Source organism: Bubalus bubalis, chromosome 19 (genome assembly GCF_019923935.1).
Source record: "Bubalus bubalis isolate 160015118507 breed Murrah chromosome 19, NDDB_SH_1, whole genome shotgun sequence".
In the NCBI taxonomy this organism is placed as follows: domain Eukaryota; kingdom Metazoa; phylum Chordata; class Mammalia; order Artiodactyla; family Bovidae; genus Bubalus; species Bubalus bubalis.
In genome coordinates this window covers 9751541-9772133 of record NC_059175.1, presented here as the reverse complement: position 1 = coordinate 9772133, position 20593 = coordinate 9751541, and the positions used below count along the sequence as shown (strand labels likewise).

The window sequence follows — 20593 nt, the reverse complement described above, 5'->3', positions numbered from 1 at the left end:
AAAGAATGAAGCTAACATTGTGTACAAAAATTATCTCAAATCTAAGACTAAGTGGACTAAGGAAGATAATTTTTTTCTCATTTCCAGTGTGTGAGAAATTGTGAGGAAGCTCAGATTGTTGTTGTTGTTTCTCAGCCACTCAGTTGTGTCTGACTCTGCAACCCCATGGACTGCAGCACATCAGGCTTCCCTGTCCTCTGTTTCCTGGAGTTTGCTCAAACTCATCCATTGAGTCAGTGATGCCATCCAACCATCTCATCCTCTGTCTTCCCCTTCTCCTTCTGCCCTCAATCTTTCACAGCATCAGGTCTTTTCCAATGAGTCAGCTCTTCACATCAGGTGGCCAAAATATTGGAGCTTCAGTATCAGTCCTTCCAATGAATCAGGTTTGATTTCCTTTAGGATTAACTGGTTTGATCTCCTTGCTGTCCAAGGGACTCTCAAGAGTGTTCTCCAGCACCACAGTTTGAAAGTTCTTTGGTGCTCAGCCTTCTTGATGATCCAACTTTAGCATCTGTACATGACTATTGGAAAAACCAGTTTTGACTAGATTGACCTTTGTCAGCAGAGTGATGGCTTTGCTTTTTAACATGCTGTCTAGGTTTGTCATACCTTTTCTTCCAAGGAGCAAGCATCTTTTAATTTCATGGCTTCAGTCACCATCCACAGTGATTTTAGAGCCCAAGAAAATAAAATCTGTCACTGTTTCCATTTTTCCCCCATTTATTTGCCATGAAGTGATAGTACTGGATGCCAGCCATGATCTTAGTTTTTTTTGAATGTTGAATGTAAGGCGAGTGTGGAGAAAAAGAAAATGAACTGGACAGCCAGGCAAAGAAAAGGAAGTTTATTAAAGGGAAACAAGAGAGTGACTGGCCCTTGAGAAGAACCAGCCCCTTCCCTTCTGGTGGGTCCCTCTTACACCCTCCAGGCGGGAAACTGGGTCCCCTCAGGGGGTGGTTAGTTGATCTTTAGTCTGCAGATGGAATTTGGCAGTCGGTAGTCTTGAGAAAGCCAAAGGTGTTCAATGGTACGGTGGTCACTTAGTCTTGGCAAAGAGTGCCAGCGGCTAAAACAGGATGTCACTTGAGCAATGTGGTCAGTTTCATGGGTCACTGTGACTTTATATTTTATTTGCGAGCCATTTTTAACAATGAGATCCCATGTAGGCCCTATCATTGAGTTTTAAGCTAGCTTTTTCACTTTTTCACTCAGATCTGTTATAGGCAACTTTGCCTTATTTTGCCAACAAAGTTCCGTCCAGTCAAAGCTATGGTTTTTCCAGTAGTCATGTATGGATGTGAGAGTTGGACCTTTAAGAAAGCTGAGTGCTGAAGAATTGATGCTTTTCAACTGTGGTGTTGGAGAAGACTCTTGAGAGTACCTTGGACTGGAAGGAGATCCAACCAGTCCATCCTATAGGAAATCAGTCCTGAATATTCATTAGAAAGACTGATGCTGAAGCTGAAGCTACAATACTTTGGCCACCTGATGTGAAGAACTGACTCATTGGAAAAGACCCTGATGCTGGGAAAGATTGAGGGCAGGAGAAGGGGAAGACAGAGGATGAGATGGTTGGATGGCATCACCGACTCGATGGACATGAATTGGAACAAGCTCTGGGTGATGGACAGGGACCATAGGGTCGCAGAGTCGGACACAACTGAGCGGCTGAACTGAGCTGACTTGTTACAGGCTAGGTTTTAGAAGTACGTTATAATCGTACATCTAGGATGTACTTTATCACTACCAGAATTTTAAATTTATGTTCTCTCCGCTTTATAAAAGGGTACGTTTGGCCTGTTCTCCAGTGTATCCCCAGCTCCAAAAGAGCACCTGATAGGGGACACTGAAGAAATATTTGTTGAACGGATGGTTATCGCCTTTAAAGAGTTTAATTTCTTAGGACAGTTTTATAAGCCTGTTCGGTTTCCAGATCTCATATAAGAATAAGCTTTTTCAAGTCCCGGAATACCCTTTCTAGCAGTAGGGGAAGAAGAAAACAGCACGTAGAAGAAGCTCCCAGACAAGCAAAGAAATTCAGCCGCGGCTCCGCAGCTCCGTCCTGCGATTCGCAATGCTCAAGGGCTCGGGAACAGACCGGCCTCGCGAGGCTGCATCTCTGTCCCTCATTGGCTGAGTTCGGGAGGCGTGGTGCTCAACATCGACCAATCAGGGGCCGCGCTCGCCGACACGTGCCTGGGCTTACCGGAGACTCCCGGAGGGTTCAGGCGAGTTGGGACAGCAAGGATCTGGGCCGAGGTGTATCCCGAAGCCGAGGAGTTGGCGGGGGAAGCTTCGGCTCCGAATCGGCGCAGGCCGCTCTCTCACGCAGCTTCCTGCCTCTGTGCCTGCTGCCATGTGGGCCGCTCTGAGATTAGCCCTGCGGCCGTGCGCCCGCGCCGCTGCCCCAGCGCTGCGTTCCTATCATGGGGACTCCGTGGCTACCCTGGGCACCCAACCGGACTCGAGCTCTGCCATCTACCAGGTAGGGTGGGTGAGCGGCCCGGGTCAGTGATTCCTCTTCAACGACGGGACAAGGTGTTGGCCGGACTGGGAAGCATAGAGGGTAGGCTACTTTTAAGAGTAGCTCCTCTTTTCTCTGGATCCGCAGTCATGATTCTGGGACGCACTAGGAGGTCGTGAAGTTTGAAAAAGAAAACAAATCAGATACATTTTAGTTCACTTTTAGCACTGGCACTGTCCTTTGTATCTTTAAAATAAGTGGTTCTCAAAGCCAGTGGTTCTCCGGGAGCTCGTTCGAGTTACAGCCGCCTTAAGCCTCACCCTGGGCCGTTTTGGTCTTCCAGGGTGGGGTCCTGGTGTTTGCATGGTTAATTAGGTTGGGGGTGAGGAGGGGCAAAGGCCTTGGAGGCAGCTAGCTTTGGGAACCACTGGCCGAACACAGCTAACCCTATATTTGAGATGGTTGGTTATGTTAATGGAAAATACTTGTATTTAAATAGCTTTTCTTGGAATTTGGAGGTGCCACAGGTCACACAATCTACTCCTCTTGGAATTTGGAGGTGCCACAGGTCACACAATCAACTCCTGGTTTATGAAATATCAGCTGGAAATTTTCAGTCTATCCCATGGTTTCTAAGCCTATACAGATAACGTTTAAGTTGTGCAGATAACTCTCAGGAGATACATTTTATTTTATTTATTTTTGGCGGTGCTGAGGCTTCCTTGCTGCTAGTGGGCTTTCTCTAGTTGAAGTGTGTGGGCTTCTCCTTGCAGTGGCTTCTCTTTTTGTGGAGCACAGGCTCTGGGCCCGTGGGCTTCAGTTGTTGTGGCACACGGGCTTAGTAGCCCCTCAGCATGTGAGATCTTCCCGGACCAGGGATCAAACCTGTGTCCCTTGAATTGGCAGGCAGATTCTTAACCTCTGGACCACCAGGGAAGTCCCCAGAAAAGACATATTAAATAATTCCTCCCTTTGGAAAAGCAAATAGGTTGAAAGAAAATCAGACTGAGGCAGAAACAATATCCAGTGAGAGACTTAAAGAAGTTTTTAGATTTCCTGAGACCAAGGGAGACTGTTTCATTCAGAAACATTAAATGGTTATTGTGATTTAGGCACTATGTGAAAGTGAAAGTCGCTCAGTAGCGTCCCACTCTTTACTACTGCATGGGCTATTCTGTCCATGGAATCCTCCAGGCCAGAATACTGGAGTGGGTAGCCTTTCCCTTCTCCAGGGGATCTTCCCAACCCAGGAATCGAACCCTGGTCTCCCTCACTGCAGGCGGAGTCTTAACCAGTTGAGCCACAAGGGAAGCCCAAGAATACTGGAGTTGGTAGCCTATCCCTTCTCCAGCAGATCTTCCCGACCCAGGAATTGAACCGGGGTCTCCTGCATTGCAGGCAGATTCTTTATCAACTGAGCTATCAGTTCAGTTCAGTTCAGTTCAGTCATTCAGTCGCTCAGTCGTGTCCGACTCTTTGCGACCCCAAGAATCACAGCACCCCAGGCCTGCCTGTCCATCACCAACTCCTGAAGTTCACTCAGACTCACGTCCATCGAGTCAGTGATGCCATCCAGCCATCGCATCCTCTGTCGTCCCCTTCTCCTCCTGCCCCCAATCCCTCCCAGCATCAGACTCTTTTCCAATGAGTCAAGTCTTCGCATGAGGTGGCCAAAGTACTGGAGTTTCAGCTTTAGCATCATTCCTTCCAAAGAACACCGAGGGCTGATTTCCTTTGGAATGGACTGGTTGGATCTCCTTGCAGTCCGAGGGACTCAAGAGTCTTCTCCAACACCACAGTTCAGAAGCGTCAATTCTTCAGCACTGAGCTATCAGGGAAACCACTATTTAGGTACTTGGAATAGATGTGCAAGAATGGAATCATATTTTTGTCGGGGAGACAGACAAGAAAGCAGTGCATTGTGATGAGGGGTGTCTAAAGCCTAGAAAGTGGTTGCAGAAAGATAGGAAGTAATGAGTGAGTTGGCTCTTGAGTAAGAACTGTCCAGGTTCAGGGTGGAGAATGGGGCTCTTCAACCAAAAGAAGTCATGAGAACATAGGTTCTAAATTATGAAGGCAGTTAGTGGGAGTGAGAAGTTGGAAGTCCTGGCCAGGGTGTGGAGTTCATGGGGTAGATGGGATTGCTTACGTGGTCAGGTAAAGGAGGGAAGCCATGTGCCGGAGCCACATTTTGATGTCCCTTTGCAGTCTGTTTGCTGGCATTTAAGTAGAGAAGTGGCATGATACTGTGAACGTGGCAGAATAACCGGCAGGGCAGCAGGGTAGAGAATGGGTTTCCCGCCGCATCGAATGTGACTTCTTCGTGGTGTGTTCTCTTGATTGCTGTGGACCTCTGAGTGTTCTCCAGAGCTCCTGTAAGGTTTGGGGTTGTTCTGTGATGTCTGTGTGAGGGAATGAGCTCCTGGAGCTTATCGGTCTGCCGTCTTTTTGAGGTCAGGTCTGGGCTGATGTCTTTGATAAGCAGCTGCTAGTCAGGGGTTAGGGAGTGTGAGCCTGAGATTATAATTTCTTTCTCTGTGTAAAATGTTTTATCTTCTGGTTTAGTCTGTGTGCTAGTAATTAGAATAGGGAAGTAATTGTGCTGTGGTGGAAAAAACACTGGTTTAGTATTTCATATCTATTTAAAAGTAAACAAGGAACATTTTTCCATAGAGGGGGAAAACCTGGAGGAAATGTTAACAGTGGCCCTTTCAGTGGGCAGAAGAGGCATTGTACTTTAGGAACAAGATTCTAGAGCTTTGGTTTAAAATCCTAATTCTACTGCTTGTTAGCTGAGTGATCTTGGACGAATTACTTACTTCTCTGTGCCTCAGTTGTGTTGTGGCATTAATGATTAGGTGTATTTTCATTTATCAAGACAGTTAGTTACAGTGCCTGAAGTACAATAAACCCTCAAGAAGTATTAGCTCTTGCTACTTTGCCTCCTCTTCTCAAGGTCATCTCGTGATCTATTTTAGCTAGGTGTTAATTCAGTAATGCTGAGTAGCAACCAGTCCCAAGATTTTAGTGTTCAAAAGAACAAGTATTTAGTTTTCACACTTGGGGCGGCCGTGGCAGCTCCGCTCCAGGGCCATATTAGATTCAGGTCCACACTGTTGCTTTTCTTTTTCTTTTTTGGTTTAATAGACATTTATTCTGTTATTATGTAGTTGAACAACCTCCACACACAAAATAATATGGTTTAAGATTTTTTTGAGTCAGAAGGAATTTGGGTCTTAAATGGTTTTGCAAGCCTGTTTTCTGGAAATCACTTAAGTGGGCCTTTTTAAAGACCCTTGAAGGAAAAAAAAATTGGTTCAAGAAAACCAGCAATTAAATTTCAGAATCAAACCATTTATGAAGATAGCAAGCCAAGAATTGGGGTAATTCCTCTTCTGTATTTCCTACACTCAAATCCACCCTGGGAAACAGAAGTCTAGTCTACGGGAGGACATGATGGAACAAGCAGAATGAGGCAGTAAGGGCAACCACAGGTGGCGCCCAGCAAGTCTGGAACTGTGAGGCTGGTTTGAGCAGGGATGGGAACTGTAGACAATATGAAGTTGGAGGCCAGTTGAACTTGCATTGACACCAACGATGAGTTTTCTCAATAGCCTTTTCAAGAATGGAGTGACTTGACCATTACGTATATTAGCGGTAGCAGTGGAGCTGGAGAGTATTGCGCCCTCTCCACGCTGCACGGTGAGCGCCACCAATAGTGTGGTGGGACTTGTGGCCCTTGCCCAGGCCGCGGCTCTTTCTGCCTGCAGATGTCAGCCCCCGCATTTCCCTGTGCTTGTGGACTGGTTTGGTGATCCACTGGGTGTCAGGGTTTCTTCTGATAGCTTTATGGAATGGATCAATGAGGATAACCTCAAAAAATTTGTACGTAGAATCTTCACCCACCCAGTAGGAATTCAGGACCCTCACGGCCCCACAGTGGTGGCCAGCATGCTCCTCCGCAACTGACTGCAGGCTTCGAGCCAACTTGAGCTGGTTGACACCATGGTGGACAGGCTTGCCGTAGGTGGCACCTTTAGGAACTGGGCGTTTGCGGCCCTCGCGGCGCACACGGATCCGGTATATGACATAGCCTTGTTTGGCCTTGTAGCCCAGCCTGTGCGCCTTGTCGGGCCGAGTGGGGCGCGGGGCGCGGGGCGCGGGGCAGCGCCGAGAGCTGGCGGTAGCGCCAGCAGCGCACCCGCAGCAGGAAGCGCGTCACGTCCGACTGCTTCTTCTCCACAGCTCCTGGATGTACTTGTAGGCGCCCATGTCGGCTCACCCTGATGGCTGCCCTCTTTTCTTTTTTAAAGTTCTGGCTGCATTATGTCTTCACTGGTATGTACTGGTATAGTTGTCCTGTGGCATGTGGGATCTTAGTTCCCCAACCAAAGATGGAACCCACATCCCCTGCTTTGAAAGGCTGATTCTTAACCACTAGACTACCAGGGAAGTCCCTGCTCCACTTGTTTCTTATTCCAGGACCCAGAATGAAGGGGTAGTGACAGCTGTGGGATGCTCCTCTCATTATGGAAGTCTGGGGCACAAGAGGAAAGAGGTGGAAGTACCTTGTCCCTCTTAAAGCCTCTGCTTGCAGTTGGTACACTGTCCCTTTTGCCTACATTCCACTTGTCAAATCACATAATGTGGACAGATTCAGAGATTGATTTTATTTTTCTAGTTTTTGGCGGTGTCTCATGGTTTGTGGGATCCTAGCTCCTTAACCAGGGATTGAATCCGTGCCCTTGGCAGGGCAGTGAAAGCCTGGAATCCTAACTACTGGACCACCAGGGAATTTCCCTCTGATCCTTTTAAAACATAAAATAGGATCCGTTTTCCCCTGGGCTTTATTTTTAAGTGTAAATTGTCAGTAAGTGTAAAAGCAAGTATTTCTGAATTGGTTGGTGTCTCCTCACAATAGTATTTGATAGGACAGAAAAAGAAGATGGCATTCTAACCCTCAAAGAGTTTATATTCCCAAACAAAGTAAAACAAGTAGAGGTAAGCTCAGTAGACGTGAAAGGAAGGAAGTGGTTAAAATGAGTGGCAGTAGCCAAAAATTAAGTTGGAGATGAGATGGAATATGAATTAGGCTTTAAAAGGGGATGGTGAGGGACTTCTCTGGCAGTCCAGTGGTTAAGACTCAGCGTTTCCACGCATGCCAGAGGCATGAGTTTCATCTCTGATCAGGGAACTAAGCTTCCACATGCCTTGAGGGGTGGCCAATAAATAGATAAATAAATAAATAGAGGGTGAGATTTATATAGATGGACTAGAGCGGGGTCGTGGTAGTGCAGAAGACATTGAGCAAAGACAGAGAGGCATGAACTAACTTTTTTAGTTTGTATATTGGAGTTGGCTCAGTACGGAAGTGGCCCAGTGTGGAGGCCACATACGGTTGGCATCTAATACTGTGCTCCTTAACCCTCATTATGGTTAAAAAAAAAAACAAAAAACAAAAAAAAAACTTCATTGGTTTCCTAGAATACTCTCTCTCTTTTTCCTTGTTTCTGTTTTAGGAAAACTATGAACAGATGAAAGCACTAGTAAATCAACTCCACGAGCGAGCACAGAGCATCAGACTAGGTAAGCGCTCAGTTACTCGTCAGTTTATGCTTTTAATTAAGATGTCCCTTTATTTGTTTTAGAAAAACTAGTAGCATCAGCGCTTTGACTCTTCAAGACTGTGCATTTGCTGTGGGTGGGAATGTACATTGGGGCAGCCACCATGTAAGACAGTATGTTGTTGTTGCTAACTCGTGTCCGACTCTTTTACGACCCCATGGACTGTAGCCCACCAGGCTCCCCTGTCCAAACGATTTCCCAGGCAAGAATACTGGAGTGGGTTGCCATTTCCTTCTCCAGGGAATCTTCTCCATCTAGGGATTGAAGCTGCGTCTCCTGCATTGGCAGGTGGATTCTTCCCTGAGCCATCAGGGAAACCGTGTAACACAGTGTGGAGGTTCTTAAAAAGTAAAAATAGAGTTACCATATGATCCAGCAATCCCACTCCTAGGCTTATATCTGGAAAAGATGAAAGCTCTTAATTCCCCAGTGTTCATTAGCAGCATGGTTTACAAGAGCCAAAGACATGGAAACAACCCAGATACCCATCAACAGGTGATTGGTTTAAGATGTGACATATATGTATATATATATATACATGTGGATATATACTCAGTCATAAAAAGAGAATGGAATATTGCCATTTCTAGCAACATGGATGGACCTAGAAAATATCATACTAAGTGAAGTAAGTCAGGAAGAAAAAGACAAATATTATATAATATCATTTATATATGGAATCTAAAAAATAATGCAAATGAATCTATATACAAAGCAGAAACAGACATGGAGGTATAGCTCAGTGGTGGAGCATTTGACTGCAGAAACAGGCACAAAGACATAAGAAACAAACTTCGGGGAAAGGAAAGGGGGGAGAGATAAATTGGAAGTATGTGATTAACAGATAAAAAGTTAATATACATAAAATAGATAAGCAACATGGATTTACTAAACATGGAGAACAGTATTTACTATCTTGTGATAACTGGTAATGGAAAATAAACGGAAAAAATATATATAAATGAATCACTTTACTGCACACCTGAAACTAACACAATATTGTTATTTAACTATATTTCAATTAAAAAAAGCCTGCATTTGTCGGCATGCAGACATTTTATTTTTTCCTAGTATTTGGTCAGTTTTTCTGCTCGTGTAGAACTGCCATTATTTGGGGGGAAGTAGAAATTCAGATTCATCATTTTTTTTTTTGTCCACACTTTGTGGCCTGTGGGACCTCAGTTTCTCAACCAAGGATTGAACCTGGGCCATGGCAGTGAAAGCAACAAATCCTAGCCACTAGAGCACCAGAGAACTTCCTCATCAGTATTTTAAACTATTTCTTCTTAAGCTGTTTATTTCAGTCAGAGGATCACACTGAAATTTTTGTTTTACTTGAAGCAACTAAAAACATTTTCTGTTCATCATATTCATACTATATACTGTATTTTGCATAATTGTGCTTTTTCTGCTGTGTTGTATAATTTGGAAATAATTTCTGTGTGGGTTTATTGCTAATTAAATGAGATTTCCTAAAAACTTTGTAAATTGTCATTTTTTATTTTTAAATCGTGGACATAATAGACATTCTTTTTCTTGGAAGAAATTGCATCATAGGAATATAAAATGCTAATGTTTAAATAAGTGCTAACTTATTTGTTTAAATAAGTGTTTAAAGTGTTTAAATAATGTTTAAATAAGTGCTAACTTATTCAACATCTGTTGTGCCTTTATTGGTATATATGATAATTTACTTTAGAAGGCTCTGTGACTTGAAATAATAGCCATTTCCGAAGTAAGAGTCCTCATGTTGAAGTACCTGAGAAGGAGCTATTTGAATTTTATGGCCTTCATTTAAAAAGAATTCTCTGACTCCAGGGGCACAGCGAGGAGAGAGATGAGGCTGAGCTGGGTCTTGATAGTACTGTCCATCTGCCTGAGCGCCGTGGTCATGGCCACAGGGGCTGAGGGCAAACGGAAGCTGCAGGTCGGAGTCAAGAAGTGGGTAGACCACTGTCCCATCAAATCGCGCAAAGGGGACGTCCTGCGCACGCACTGCATGGGGAAGCTAGAAGACAGAACAGAGTTTGACAGCAGCCTGCCCCAGAACCAGCCCTTTGTCTTCTCCTTGGGCACAGGCCAGGTCATCCAGGGCTGGGACCAGGGGCTGTTAGGGATGTGTGAGGGGGGAAAGTGGAAGCTGGTGAGTCCATCAGAGCTGGGGTATGGAGATCAGGGAGCTCCCCCAAAGATTCCAGGTGGTGCAATCTTGGTGATCGAGGTGGAGCTGCTCAAAATCGAGCGACGTTCAGAACTGTAGCCAAACTGGAGAGGGGCGGTGGAGAGGCCCCCATCCGGGACCAGACTGTTTAAAGAAAGAAAAAACCTTCAGTTCAGTTGCTCAGTCGTCTCTGACTCTTTGTGACCCCATGAATCGCAGCACACCAGGCCTCCCTGTCCATCACCATCTCCCGGAGTTCACTCACACTCATGTCCATCGAGTCGGTGATGCCATCCAGCCATCTCATCCTCTGTCATCCCTTTCTCCTCCTGCCCCCAATCCTTCCCAGCATCAGAGTCTTTTCCAGTGAGTCAACTCTTTACATGAGGTGGCCAAAGTACTGGAGTTTCAGCTTTAGCCTCATTCCTTCCAAAGAACACCCAGGGCTGATCTCCTTTAGAATGGACTGGTTGGATCTCCTTGCAGTCCAAGGGACTCTCAAGAGTCTTCTCCAACACCACAGTTCAAAAGCATCAATTCTTCAGAGCTCAGCTTTCTTCACAGTCCAACTCTCACATCCATACATGACCATTGGAAAAACCATAGCCTTGACTAGACAGACCTTTGTAGGCAATGTAATGTCTCTGCTTTTCAATATGCTATGTAGGTTGGTCATAACTTTTCTTCCAAGAAGTAAGCGTCTTTTAATTTCATGGCTGCAATCACCATCTGCAGTGATTTTGGAGCCCCCAAAAATAAAGCCTGACACTGTTTTCACTGTTTCCCCATCAAAAACCTTAAGATCCCCCCCAAAACAAACAAACAAACAAAAAAAGAATTCTCTTCAATATCCTCATAGATAGAATCTGTTTGGTCTATCAACCTGTAGTTTAAGGGTGTTGTATTCCTGGATATGATCTTATCACATTCAGAGGACAGACTTTGAGTAGAAGTCATTAGTGAAATAATTTGGCAAAATCTTAGTGGATTTGTTTAAATTAAAATATTTTTATATGTTTTTTCTTCTGAGCACTTTAGGGATGGAGACAAGGTAATTGATTGATGGCAGATGGACAGAAAGACCATCTGAAATTGTGTATTCATTTGTATAGGCCTTAGGGAAGAAATAAGCTCAGTATTTTCATCCTTTGTAGAATTTTGAGGGTGGTAGTTACTCTAATAAGTAAACCAGTTTGGTCCAGTTATTTAATCCCTCTTGAACATTTTCAGTACCTCATTTGTAACTTGAGACTCAAGAGTCGGTCTATGAAGTACAAGCATTATTTACTCAAAGCACACATTTCTGTCTTCTTTTGACAATAGATTAATCAAAGTTAATTGAAAAAAACCATAAAAGAAATCCATTTGGAATACACTGGTCTCTGCCTTTTGTACAGTAGTAGTTTCATGTCAACGGAGAAGGTGACGGCACCCCACTCCAGTACTCTTGCCTGGAAAATCCCATGCACGGAGGAGCCTGGTGGGCTGCAGTCCATGGGGTCTCGAAGAGTCGGACAGACTGAGTGACTTCACTTTCACTTTTCACTTTCACGCATTGGAGAAGGAAATGGCAACCCACTCCAGTGTTCTTGCCTGGAGAATCCCAGGGACGGGGGAGCCTGGTGGGCTGCTGTCTGTGGGGTTGCACAGAGTCGGACACGACTGAAGTGACTTAGCAGCAGCAGCAGTTTAGTGTCAAAATCAATTAAATCCTCTAAAAGTTACCATGACATGAACAAGTGGATATGAAATTCAGTGTGGGGCCAGGTGAAGCAAAGACCTCATTCAGATGGCAGTAATTGCTCCCATTCTATCTATAAGGATATAGGGGAGAATAAAAAAAAAACAGGCGAAGACAGTAAACTTCCTATAGGTCCTTCTGTATTCTGTGTTCTCAGTCATATCTGACTCTTTTTGGCCCCATGGATTTAGTCCACTGGGCTCCTCTTTCCCTGGAATTTTCCAGGTGAGAAGACTGGAGTGGGTTGCCATTTCCTACTCCAGCGGATCTTTCTGACCCAGGGATTGAACCCATGTCTCTTGTGTCTCCTGTATTGGTAGGCAGATTCATTACCCCTGTGCCACCTGGGAAACCATTTCTTCTAGGTTAGGTACTTGTAATATAAGAAGAATATTATTTTGATAATGGCTGTATCCAGTCCCTTTGGTTGTAAGTCACAAAGCTCCAAATCAAACTTGTTTAATCCAGAAGCCAACAACCAAACCATGCAAAAGAAGTGCTGAATGACCAGGGGACTCCAAGCCCTCCAGGACTCACTGTCTCTGCCCATTTTCTCTCATTTAAGGATGCCTATGTATGTTGGACCACATTCTCTTTCTCCATGAGGGGGGGAGCTAGGTTGCTTGGAGGCCAGCAACAATCTGAAGTAAATTGTAAACAATCAGTTTATAATGTGAAGGAAAGATCTAGTTATCCTTTCACCTCCAATCTGGAAAACGTTGATGGGTTCTCTGGGGTCCCGTGTTCTCTCCTTAGCCCAGTCACTGTATCCAGTGGGGTGTGGTATTTCACAGTGCCAGCCTGGACCCATGTCCACCAGGGCTCCAAGACAGTGTGCAGCTGGCAGCTCCTGAAACTTCATGGAGGTAGCAGTGGTTTTCAGGAAAGGAGGAAAGGAAAGCAGGCAGTCAAAAAGCAAAGAATGTCAATTACACTGTCTCCAGACCACCCTGGGCTTCCTTGGTGGCTCAGTGGTAAAGAATCCACCTGCAATGCGAGAGACAAGGGTTCTGTCCCTGAGTGGGGAAGATCCTCTGGAGAAGGAAATGGCAACCCGCTCCAGTATCCTTGCCTGAGAAATCCCATGGACAGAGGAGCCTGGAGGGCTACAGTCCATGGGGTTGCAAAGGAGTCGGACACGACTTCGTGACTAAACAGCAACAGTTCAGTTCAGTTCAGTCGTTCAGTCGTGTCCGACTCTTTGCGACCCCATGAATCTCAGCATGCCAGGCCTCCCTGTCCATCACCAACTCCTGGAGTTCACTCAGACTCACGTCCATCGAGTCAGTGATGCCATCCAGCCATCTCATCCTCTGCCACCCTAATTTCTGTCTAGGAAGAGAGGGGTGTGTAAATAGGAGGGTGAGTTGTAAAAACAGAGGTAGTGGACATTTGTCATTCTTTTTGACCAGGTAGCTCCTGAACCCCTGTTCTAAGTGTGAGGAAATGGTGTTAAAAAATGACATGAGTTTTTGTCTATTGGATATGATTTGAGAGGCAAGATATCCTGCTGGTATGCTTTTCAGAAAGATGACTAGAATCATACTCTTGAAGTCATCTTGGAATAAAGCATTGTCTCCTGAAAAAGAATCAGAACCCTTGCGGAAATGAAAGTATGTTTTGTTGGGAGCAGAACTGAAGAGTTAATTATTCCCTTTGGATGTTAAACCTAATGGGTCTGACTAAGAAGCAGTAGAGGCCTCCAGCGCTGGGCCTCTGCTGGGGATGGCAGGTTCTGACCCTCTGGCGGTCTGATTTCTGCAGGAGAGCAGAGCTCTTCTTGGGAGGGACCCTTGGGAGGGAAGCCAGGGAAGAACAGACAGTCATCCTCACGGTGTTGCCTGGCGTTAGCACTGTTATGCCAGGAAAGTGGGTATTACAAGGTACATATAATGTACAAGTGATATACACTTCTGTCCATGAGATTCTGTAGGCAAGAATACACTGGAGTGGGTTGCCATGCCCTCCTCCAGGGCATCTTACCCTCCCAGGGATCAAACCCACATCTCTTACATCTCCTGCATTGGCTGGCAGGTTCTTTACCTCTAGCGCCATCTGCGAAGCCCTATGTTATTCATATGTAACATATCAGTAATACCTCTAAAGACACATTAAAAAATATATTTTATTGGAGTATAGTTGATTTACTGTGTTATGTTAATTTGTGCTGTATAGCAAAGTTCAGTGATTCTTGTTCATACTCTCTTCCATTATGGTTTATCACAGGATATTCAATATAGTTCCCTGTGCTATGCAGTAGGATCTTTTTGTTTATCCTATATATAATAGCTTGCATCTGCTAATTCCAAACTTCTGTCCATCCCTCCGTGACCCCCTCTCCCTCTTGGCAACTACAAGTCTATTCTCTACGTATGTGAGTCTGTTTCTGTTTTATCCGTTCGGTTCAGTCGCTCAGTTGTGTCCCAGTCTTTGTAACCTCATGGACTGCAGCACGCCAGGCCTCCCTGTCCATCACCAACTCCTGGAGTCTACTCAAGCTCATGTCCATTGAGTCGGTGATGCCATCCAACCATCTCATCCTCTGTCATCCCCTTCTCCTCCCACCTTCAATCTTTCCCAGCATCAGGGTCTTTTCAAATGAGTCAGCTCTTTGCATCAGGTGGCCAGAGTATTAGAGTTTCTGCTTCAGCATCAGTCCTTCCAAAGAATGTTCAGGCTTGATTTCCTTTAGGGTGGACTGGTTGGATCTCCTTGCAGTCCAAGGGACTCTCAAGAGTCTTCTCCAACACCACAGTTCAAAAGCATCAATTCTTCTGCGCTCAGCTTTCTTTATAGTCCAACTCTCACATCCATATGTGACTACTGGAAAAACCACAGCCTTGACTAGACGGACCTTTGTTGGCAAAGTAATGTCTGTGCTTCTTAATATGCTATCTAGGTTGGTCATAACTTTTCTTTCAAGGAGTAAGCGTCTTTTAATTTCATAGCTGCAGTCACCATCTGCGGTGATTTTGGAGCCCCCCAAAATAAAGTCTGTCACTGTTTCCATTGTTTCCCCATCTATTTGCCATGAAGTGATGGGATCAGATGCCATGATCTTAGTTTTCTGAATGTTGAGCTTTAAGCCAACTTTTTCACTCTCCTGTTTCACTTTGATCAAGAGGCTCTTTAGTTCCTCTTCACTTTCTGCCATACGGGTGGTGTCATCTGTATATCTGAGGTTATTGATATTTCTCCCACCAATCTTGATTCCACCTTGTGCTTCTTCCAGCCCAGCATTTCTCATGATGTACTCTGCATATAAGTTAAATAAGCAGGGTGACAATATACAGCCTTGACGTACTCCTTTTCCTATTTGGAACCAGTCTGTTGTTCCATGTCCAGTTCTAACTGTTGCTTCCTGACCTACATACAGATTTCTCAAGAGGCAGATCAGATGGTCTGGTATTCCCATCTCTTTCAGAATTTTCCACAGTTTGTTGTGATCCACACAGTCAAAACCTTTGGCATAGTCAATAAAGCAGAAATAGATGTTTTTTCTAGAACTCGCTTGCTTTTTCAGTGATCCAGCGGATGTTGGCAATTTGGTCTCTGGTTCCTCTGCCTTTTCTAAAACCAGCTTGAACATCTGGAGGTTCACGGTTCACGTATTGTTGAAGCCTGGCTTGGAGAATTTTGAGCATTACTTTACTAGCGTGTGAGATGAGTGCAATTGTGCGGTAGTTTTTGTTTCATAGATAAGTTCATTTGTGTCATATTTTAGATTCTGCATACAAGTGATATCATGTGGTGTTTGTCTTTCTAATTTACTCCCCTTAGTGAGGCAGTCTGTAGGTCCCTCCCTTTTGCTGCAGATGGCATTGTTTCACTCTCTTTTATGGCCGAGCAGTGGTCCGTTGTGTGTATGTGTACGTGTGTATCCATTACATCTTCATTCATCTGTCAGTGGGCAATTAGCTTGTTTCCATCTCTTGGCTGTTATGAATAGTGCTGCTATGAGCAGAGGGGTGCATGTGTCTTTTCGAATTATGATTGTGTCTGGGTATGTGCCCAGGAGTGGGATGGCTAGTTCATGTGGCAACTCTATTTTGAGTTTTTTGAGGAACCTCCGTGCTGTTTTCCATAGTGGCTGTACCAATTTACATTCCCACCAGCAGTGCAGGCGTTTTCGCCGCACCTTCTCCAGCATTTGTTACGTGTAGACTGTTTACTGATGGCCATTCTGAATGCTGTGAGGTGGCACTTCACTGTAGGTACGTTTTGCATTTCTCTAATCATTATTGATGTTGAGCATCTTTTTATGTCCCCATTGACCTCATGTATAGATATCCTCAGTTTTGAATTCATAACATTTCTGAAGTAATTTTCAGGTAAGAGGAAGGGACAGTGTTTCAAGTTGCTTCGGAGGTTAACCCTCAAAGTTTTCATCTAAGAGCACTTGTGATAAGTAAAAAGGTTGGCAATAATGGATGGATTCTCATCCTCCGTTTTGTGTCTTCTTTTCCTCCACCTCACTGCTACCATTATTTCAGATTTCTTCTCAGGGCACCATGTTTGCTGTCCCCTTGGTTCCCGTAGAGCGTTTAGGGGACTTCCCTGGTGGCTCAGCGGTAAAGAATACACCTGCAAGGCGGGAGGCATGGGTTCTATCCCTCTGTTGGGGAGATCCCCTGGAGGGTGGCAGGGCAACCAGCTGCAGTATTCTTGCTGGGAGAATTCCATGGACAGAGGATCCTGCTGGGCTGCAGTCCATGGGGCCGCACAAAGTCAGACACGACTGCAACGGGTAAGCACACCCAGCGCATGTGGCATATAGGCTGGCTGGGAGCGGCTTAGTCGTTCCTACAGGTGGAACGAGGGTTACCGCAGCCGTGTCATTGGTGCTAGCCAGAACTCAAGTATTTTGATTAACAAGTTAACTGAAGGCCTGTAAGTGTTTTGATAGTTTCAGAAGTGCTTAGTTTTTCTAAAACTGGGTAATAACTTTATTGATATAGAAGAATGCAAATAGTTCTGGTGGTTGAAACAAGGGCCTCTTAATGACCCTGAGATAAGGCTTATGTATGTTTTTTAAAATATTATTTTATTAACAGTTGATTTACAGTGTCATGTTAATTTCTGGTGTATAGCAAAGTGATTCAATTATACATATATACACATTTTTCATATTCTAATTATGGTTTGTTACAGGATGTTGAATAGTTCCCTGTACTATATAGTAGGACTTTGTTGTCTAAGGACTTTGTGTAGTTTTAAAAACACTTTGGAGTGGAAGTTAAACTGCATGTCTGTAGCTCCAGCAATGCGTATAGCATCACTGAAGTGACCACAGTTAAGCATTTGTGCTGAGCAGGCAGAGGCTGACCGCTATGTCTCAACTGCCCCCTGGTGACAGGAATGAAAACATGGTATAAACTGTAAAATCCTTCCTGATTTTAGGAGTGTTAAAATGTGAACAAAATGCATGTTTTAGAATCAGTGCAATATGGTACATGAGATTGAAGGAAAACATGGGTTTTCCAGCTCTGAGTCTGTGGGAGTGGAGATAATTAATGCAAAAGTCTTTAAGAGTTAATGTTTAGAAAACTAAGGTGCTGTGACATGCTGTCTTTCTGTGGTCTGCATGAATTCTGTGACCTGAGAATTTATATCAAGGATAGCACTCTTTCTGGTTTTTCCTAATAAAATCTGAATTCACGAGATGCTCTGAATAGCAAAGTCAAGGTTTAGGCAGAAGAATAATATTGGTCTAAGTACTTAAAAAAAACAGACAAGCCACAGATCTATTTTCTTACCTCTTTTTCATCTCACCCTCCCCTGCTGTCCTTATCCTGTTAGCCACTGAGTGGACCCTTGTGTCCCTCGGCTCTCCAAAGACCCTCACCCAAGCCTCGTCTTCTTTGTAGTGCCTTAGGTTCACTTTTCTTTAATATTTATTTTTAAACAGCTTTATTAAGGTATAATTAGCATGTGATAAACTGCATTATTTTAAGTATACGGTTTGATGAGTTTTGACATACGTATATACCCGTGAAACTGTCCCTGTCATCGAGATGATGATGAAAATGTCACTCAGAAGTTTGCTCTGCCCTCTGTCACCCTCCTGTTCCCGCTCTCTCCTACCCCCACGCATACCTCACTTAGCAACTCTGAATTCCCTGGGGCTGGGAGAAAGGAGGAAAGCCCTTTGATTTAATTCACACTATCTTGTAAGTCTTTCCCTCCCAGAATTGTTTTCTTTTTAAAAGATTAGATGTATGATATGTTCTTCTTGGTTACCTTAAGGCAGGCTTAGTCTTAAAAATAAGCCCTCTACCTCTTCAGAAAAAAATTAAACATCCCCTTAGATACAGGAAAGTCTTGATATGAAAATAAAGTTGTGCTACCTGGAGGCTTCTTTGAAATCTGTATGAATGTATTTTCTCACCTAAAAAAACAAATCGTTTTTAAAAATAGCTAAACATTTCAGTGGACAAGGAGTTTATTAAGATGAAATTCGTATGCAGCAGTGAAGGTAAAGATACTAAGGTGTGATATGATGGTCTGTTCTGCTCAGTTACTGTGGTTTGCTGAGGGTAGGGTGTGGCTGTTCCCCAGGTACTGAGCCTGACAGCTCTCAGGCCGGGTGAGGCTCTGTGCACCCCTCACCTCAAACAGCCTCATGGGTTGGTTACCCCAGCGAACTCTTCAGTCACTGTGATTTCCTTTTGTCTGGGGCAAAGTCAGGAAACACTGAAGACAATCTCTGAGTCAGGATAGTAACAAGAGGGGACTTTTTTTTTCTTTTTGGCCCCATGACTGTGGCATGCACAGTCTTAGTTCCCCCAACCAGGAATCCAACCTATGCCCCCTGCAGTGGAAGCACAAAGTCTGAACCACAGGACCGCAGGGAAGTCCCCAAAGGGGCGGTTTTAATTATTATATAATGTGTTCAACTCTCTCCTGTTTGAGGACCTTAAAAGTGATGGGTCACTAGTGGTACCTTGGCTTCCCAGGCGGCGCTAGTGGTAAAGCACCCACCTACCAACACAGGAGACATAAGACACTCAGTTTCGATCCCTGGATCAGGAAGATCCCCTGGAGGAGGAAATGGCAACCCACTCCAGTGTTCTTGCCTGGAGAATCCCATGGAACTAGGAGCCTGGCGGGCTATCGTCCATGGCGTCACAAAGAGTCGGACGCGACTGAAGTGACTTAGCAACGCACAGAGTGGCACCTTTAGCCAAGATTTGTTGTGTATATTATGGAAGTCAGAAAATGCTTTTTACCTGGTACAGATGATGTTAGAAACATTTCAAATTTTATAGAGCATATAGTACAGTGCTAGATATTTATAATGGGTGTAATAAGTGTGGTGGAGATGAGGCAGTATTTGCAGTATGTGAGATGCAGAGAAACATATTACATTATTTCCTTAAGTAATTACTGCTGAATTTAGAAAATGTATAATATACTGTGGGCTTATAATACACTGATTTTTAAAAAAATTCCAGTTTGAATGATCTGAAAAATTATCTGTTTTTCATAGGATATGTTACTTTTTTTTGATTGCATTAAGTGTTATATGTTTTTCTGGTATTCAGTTGAATGAAGACCTTTTATTGAATTCATCTCATCTATAATGTTTTTTTTTTAATCACAGGAGGTGGTGAGAAAGCCAGAGCACGGCACGTATCAAGAGGAAAACTGTTACCCAGAGAAAGAATTGACAACCTCATAGACCCAGGGTTAGTACATACCCAGGTGTTGGCTCAGGGTGTCCTCTGTTCATGGTGCTTTCTTGGTTGTTTTTTTCTTTTTTGGCTGTGCTGTGCAGCTCTCGGGATCTTGGTTCCCCAACCAGGGGTTGAACCCAGGCCCGTGGCAGCGAGGCGCAGAGTCCTAACCATCGGACCGCCAGGAAATTCCCACCTTAGAAAGCGTTGTGAAGTAAGTGGTTTTACTTTCTGGTTCTTACCTAAACTTCAGCAACAAGTGTTTGTTGTGAGGCTGCTTAATGTCAGGTGCTATTCTAGGTGCTAGCGATGCATCAGTGGGCAAAGCAGACCAAGTTCCTTGCCCTACTGGAGCTTACGGGGAGCAGGAGGAGACAGAAAATAATTGATAAATGTCACAAATTATATAATAAGTCAGAAGGTGATACATGTCATGGGAAAAAAAGAAAAGGTAGGCCAGGGTTACAAGAGAGAAAGATGAAGATCAAGTTGCAGTTTCAAATGAGGTGGTTAGGATTGGCCTCGCTGACGTGGTGACATTTGAGCAAAGGTTGGAAGGAGTGGAGAGAGATGGGCTGTATATATCTGGGGAGAGGGGGTTACAGGCGGACGGAGCGGCCAGTGTGAAGTTTCTGTGGTGGGAGCTGGGAGTGGGTCACAGATGCCAATATGCCGAAGGGCCCGGGACGCCGTCTCGTGGGAGTGGAGGTTCGGTGAAGTGGGGAGTAGCAGAAGATGGGGTCAAATTCATAACGCATTTGTGGGTCAGTGTCAGAGTTTGGACTTTTACTCTGAAAGAAACGGGGAGACTTGGTAGGACTTACCTGACTTATGTTTTGAAAAGGTTTTCTGGCCACGTGTGTGAGTAGATTGTGGGGCTCAAGGGCGGAAGGGCCAGGACCAGTTAGAGAAATGAAGATTCA

At 44.5% G+C, this 20593-nt stretch overlaps 2 protein-coding genes and 1 pseudogene across 2 annotated transcripts in view; 2 read left to right on the top strand and 1 right to left on the bottom strand.

Moving 5' to 3' along the window:
• Positions 1–2185: 2185 nt before the first annotated feature.
• MCCC2 (methylcrotonyl-CoA carboxylase subunit 2) overlaps positions 2186–20593 on the top strand; it is a 78073-nt gene continuing 59665 nt past the window's right edge. The window contains exons 1-3 of the mRNA XM_006078192.4: positions 2186–2488; positions 7987–8053; positions 19598–19682. Coding sequence (XP_006078254.1) covers positions 2360–2488; positions 7987–8053; positions 19598–19682 — 281 coding nt within the window. The 5' untranslated portion in view covers positions 2186–2359. The remainder of the gene's footprint in view (positions 2489–7986; positions 8054–19597; positions 19683–20593) is intronic.
• LOC102413994 lies at positions 6119–6739 on the bottom strand (annotated as a pseudogene).
• On the top strand, positions 8080–10514 carry LOC123330650 (peptidyl-prolyl cis-trans isomerase FKBP2-like). The gene has a single exon (XM_044932704.1). It carries the CDS (start codon positions 9930–9932, stop codon positions 10350–10352), a length of 423 nt encoding a protein of 140 aa, XP_044788639.1. The 5' UTR covers positions 8080–9929; the 3' UTR covers positions 10353–10514.

Bases quoted from the DNA above. Each gene is read 5' to 3' on its own strand.
- LOC123330650 (XM_044932704.1), top strand. From the start codon at position 9,930: ATGAGGCTGAGCTGGGTCTTGATAGTACTGTCCATCTGCCTGAGCGCC.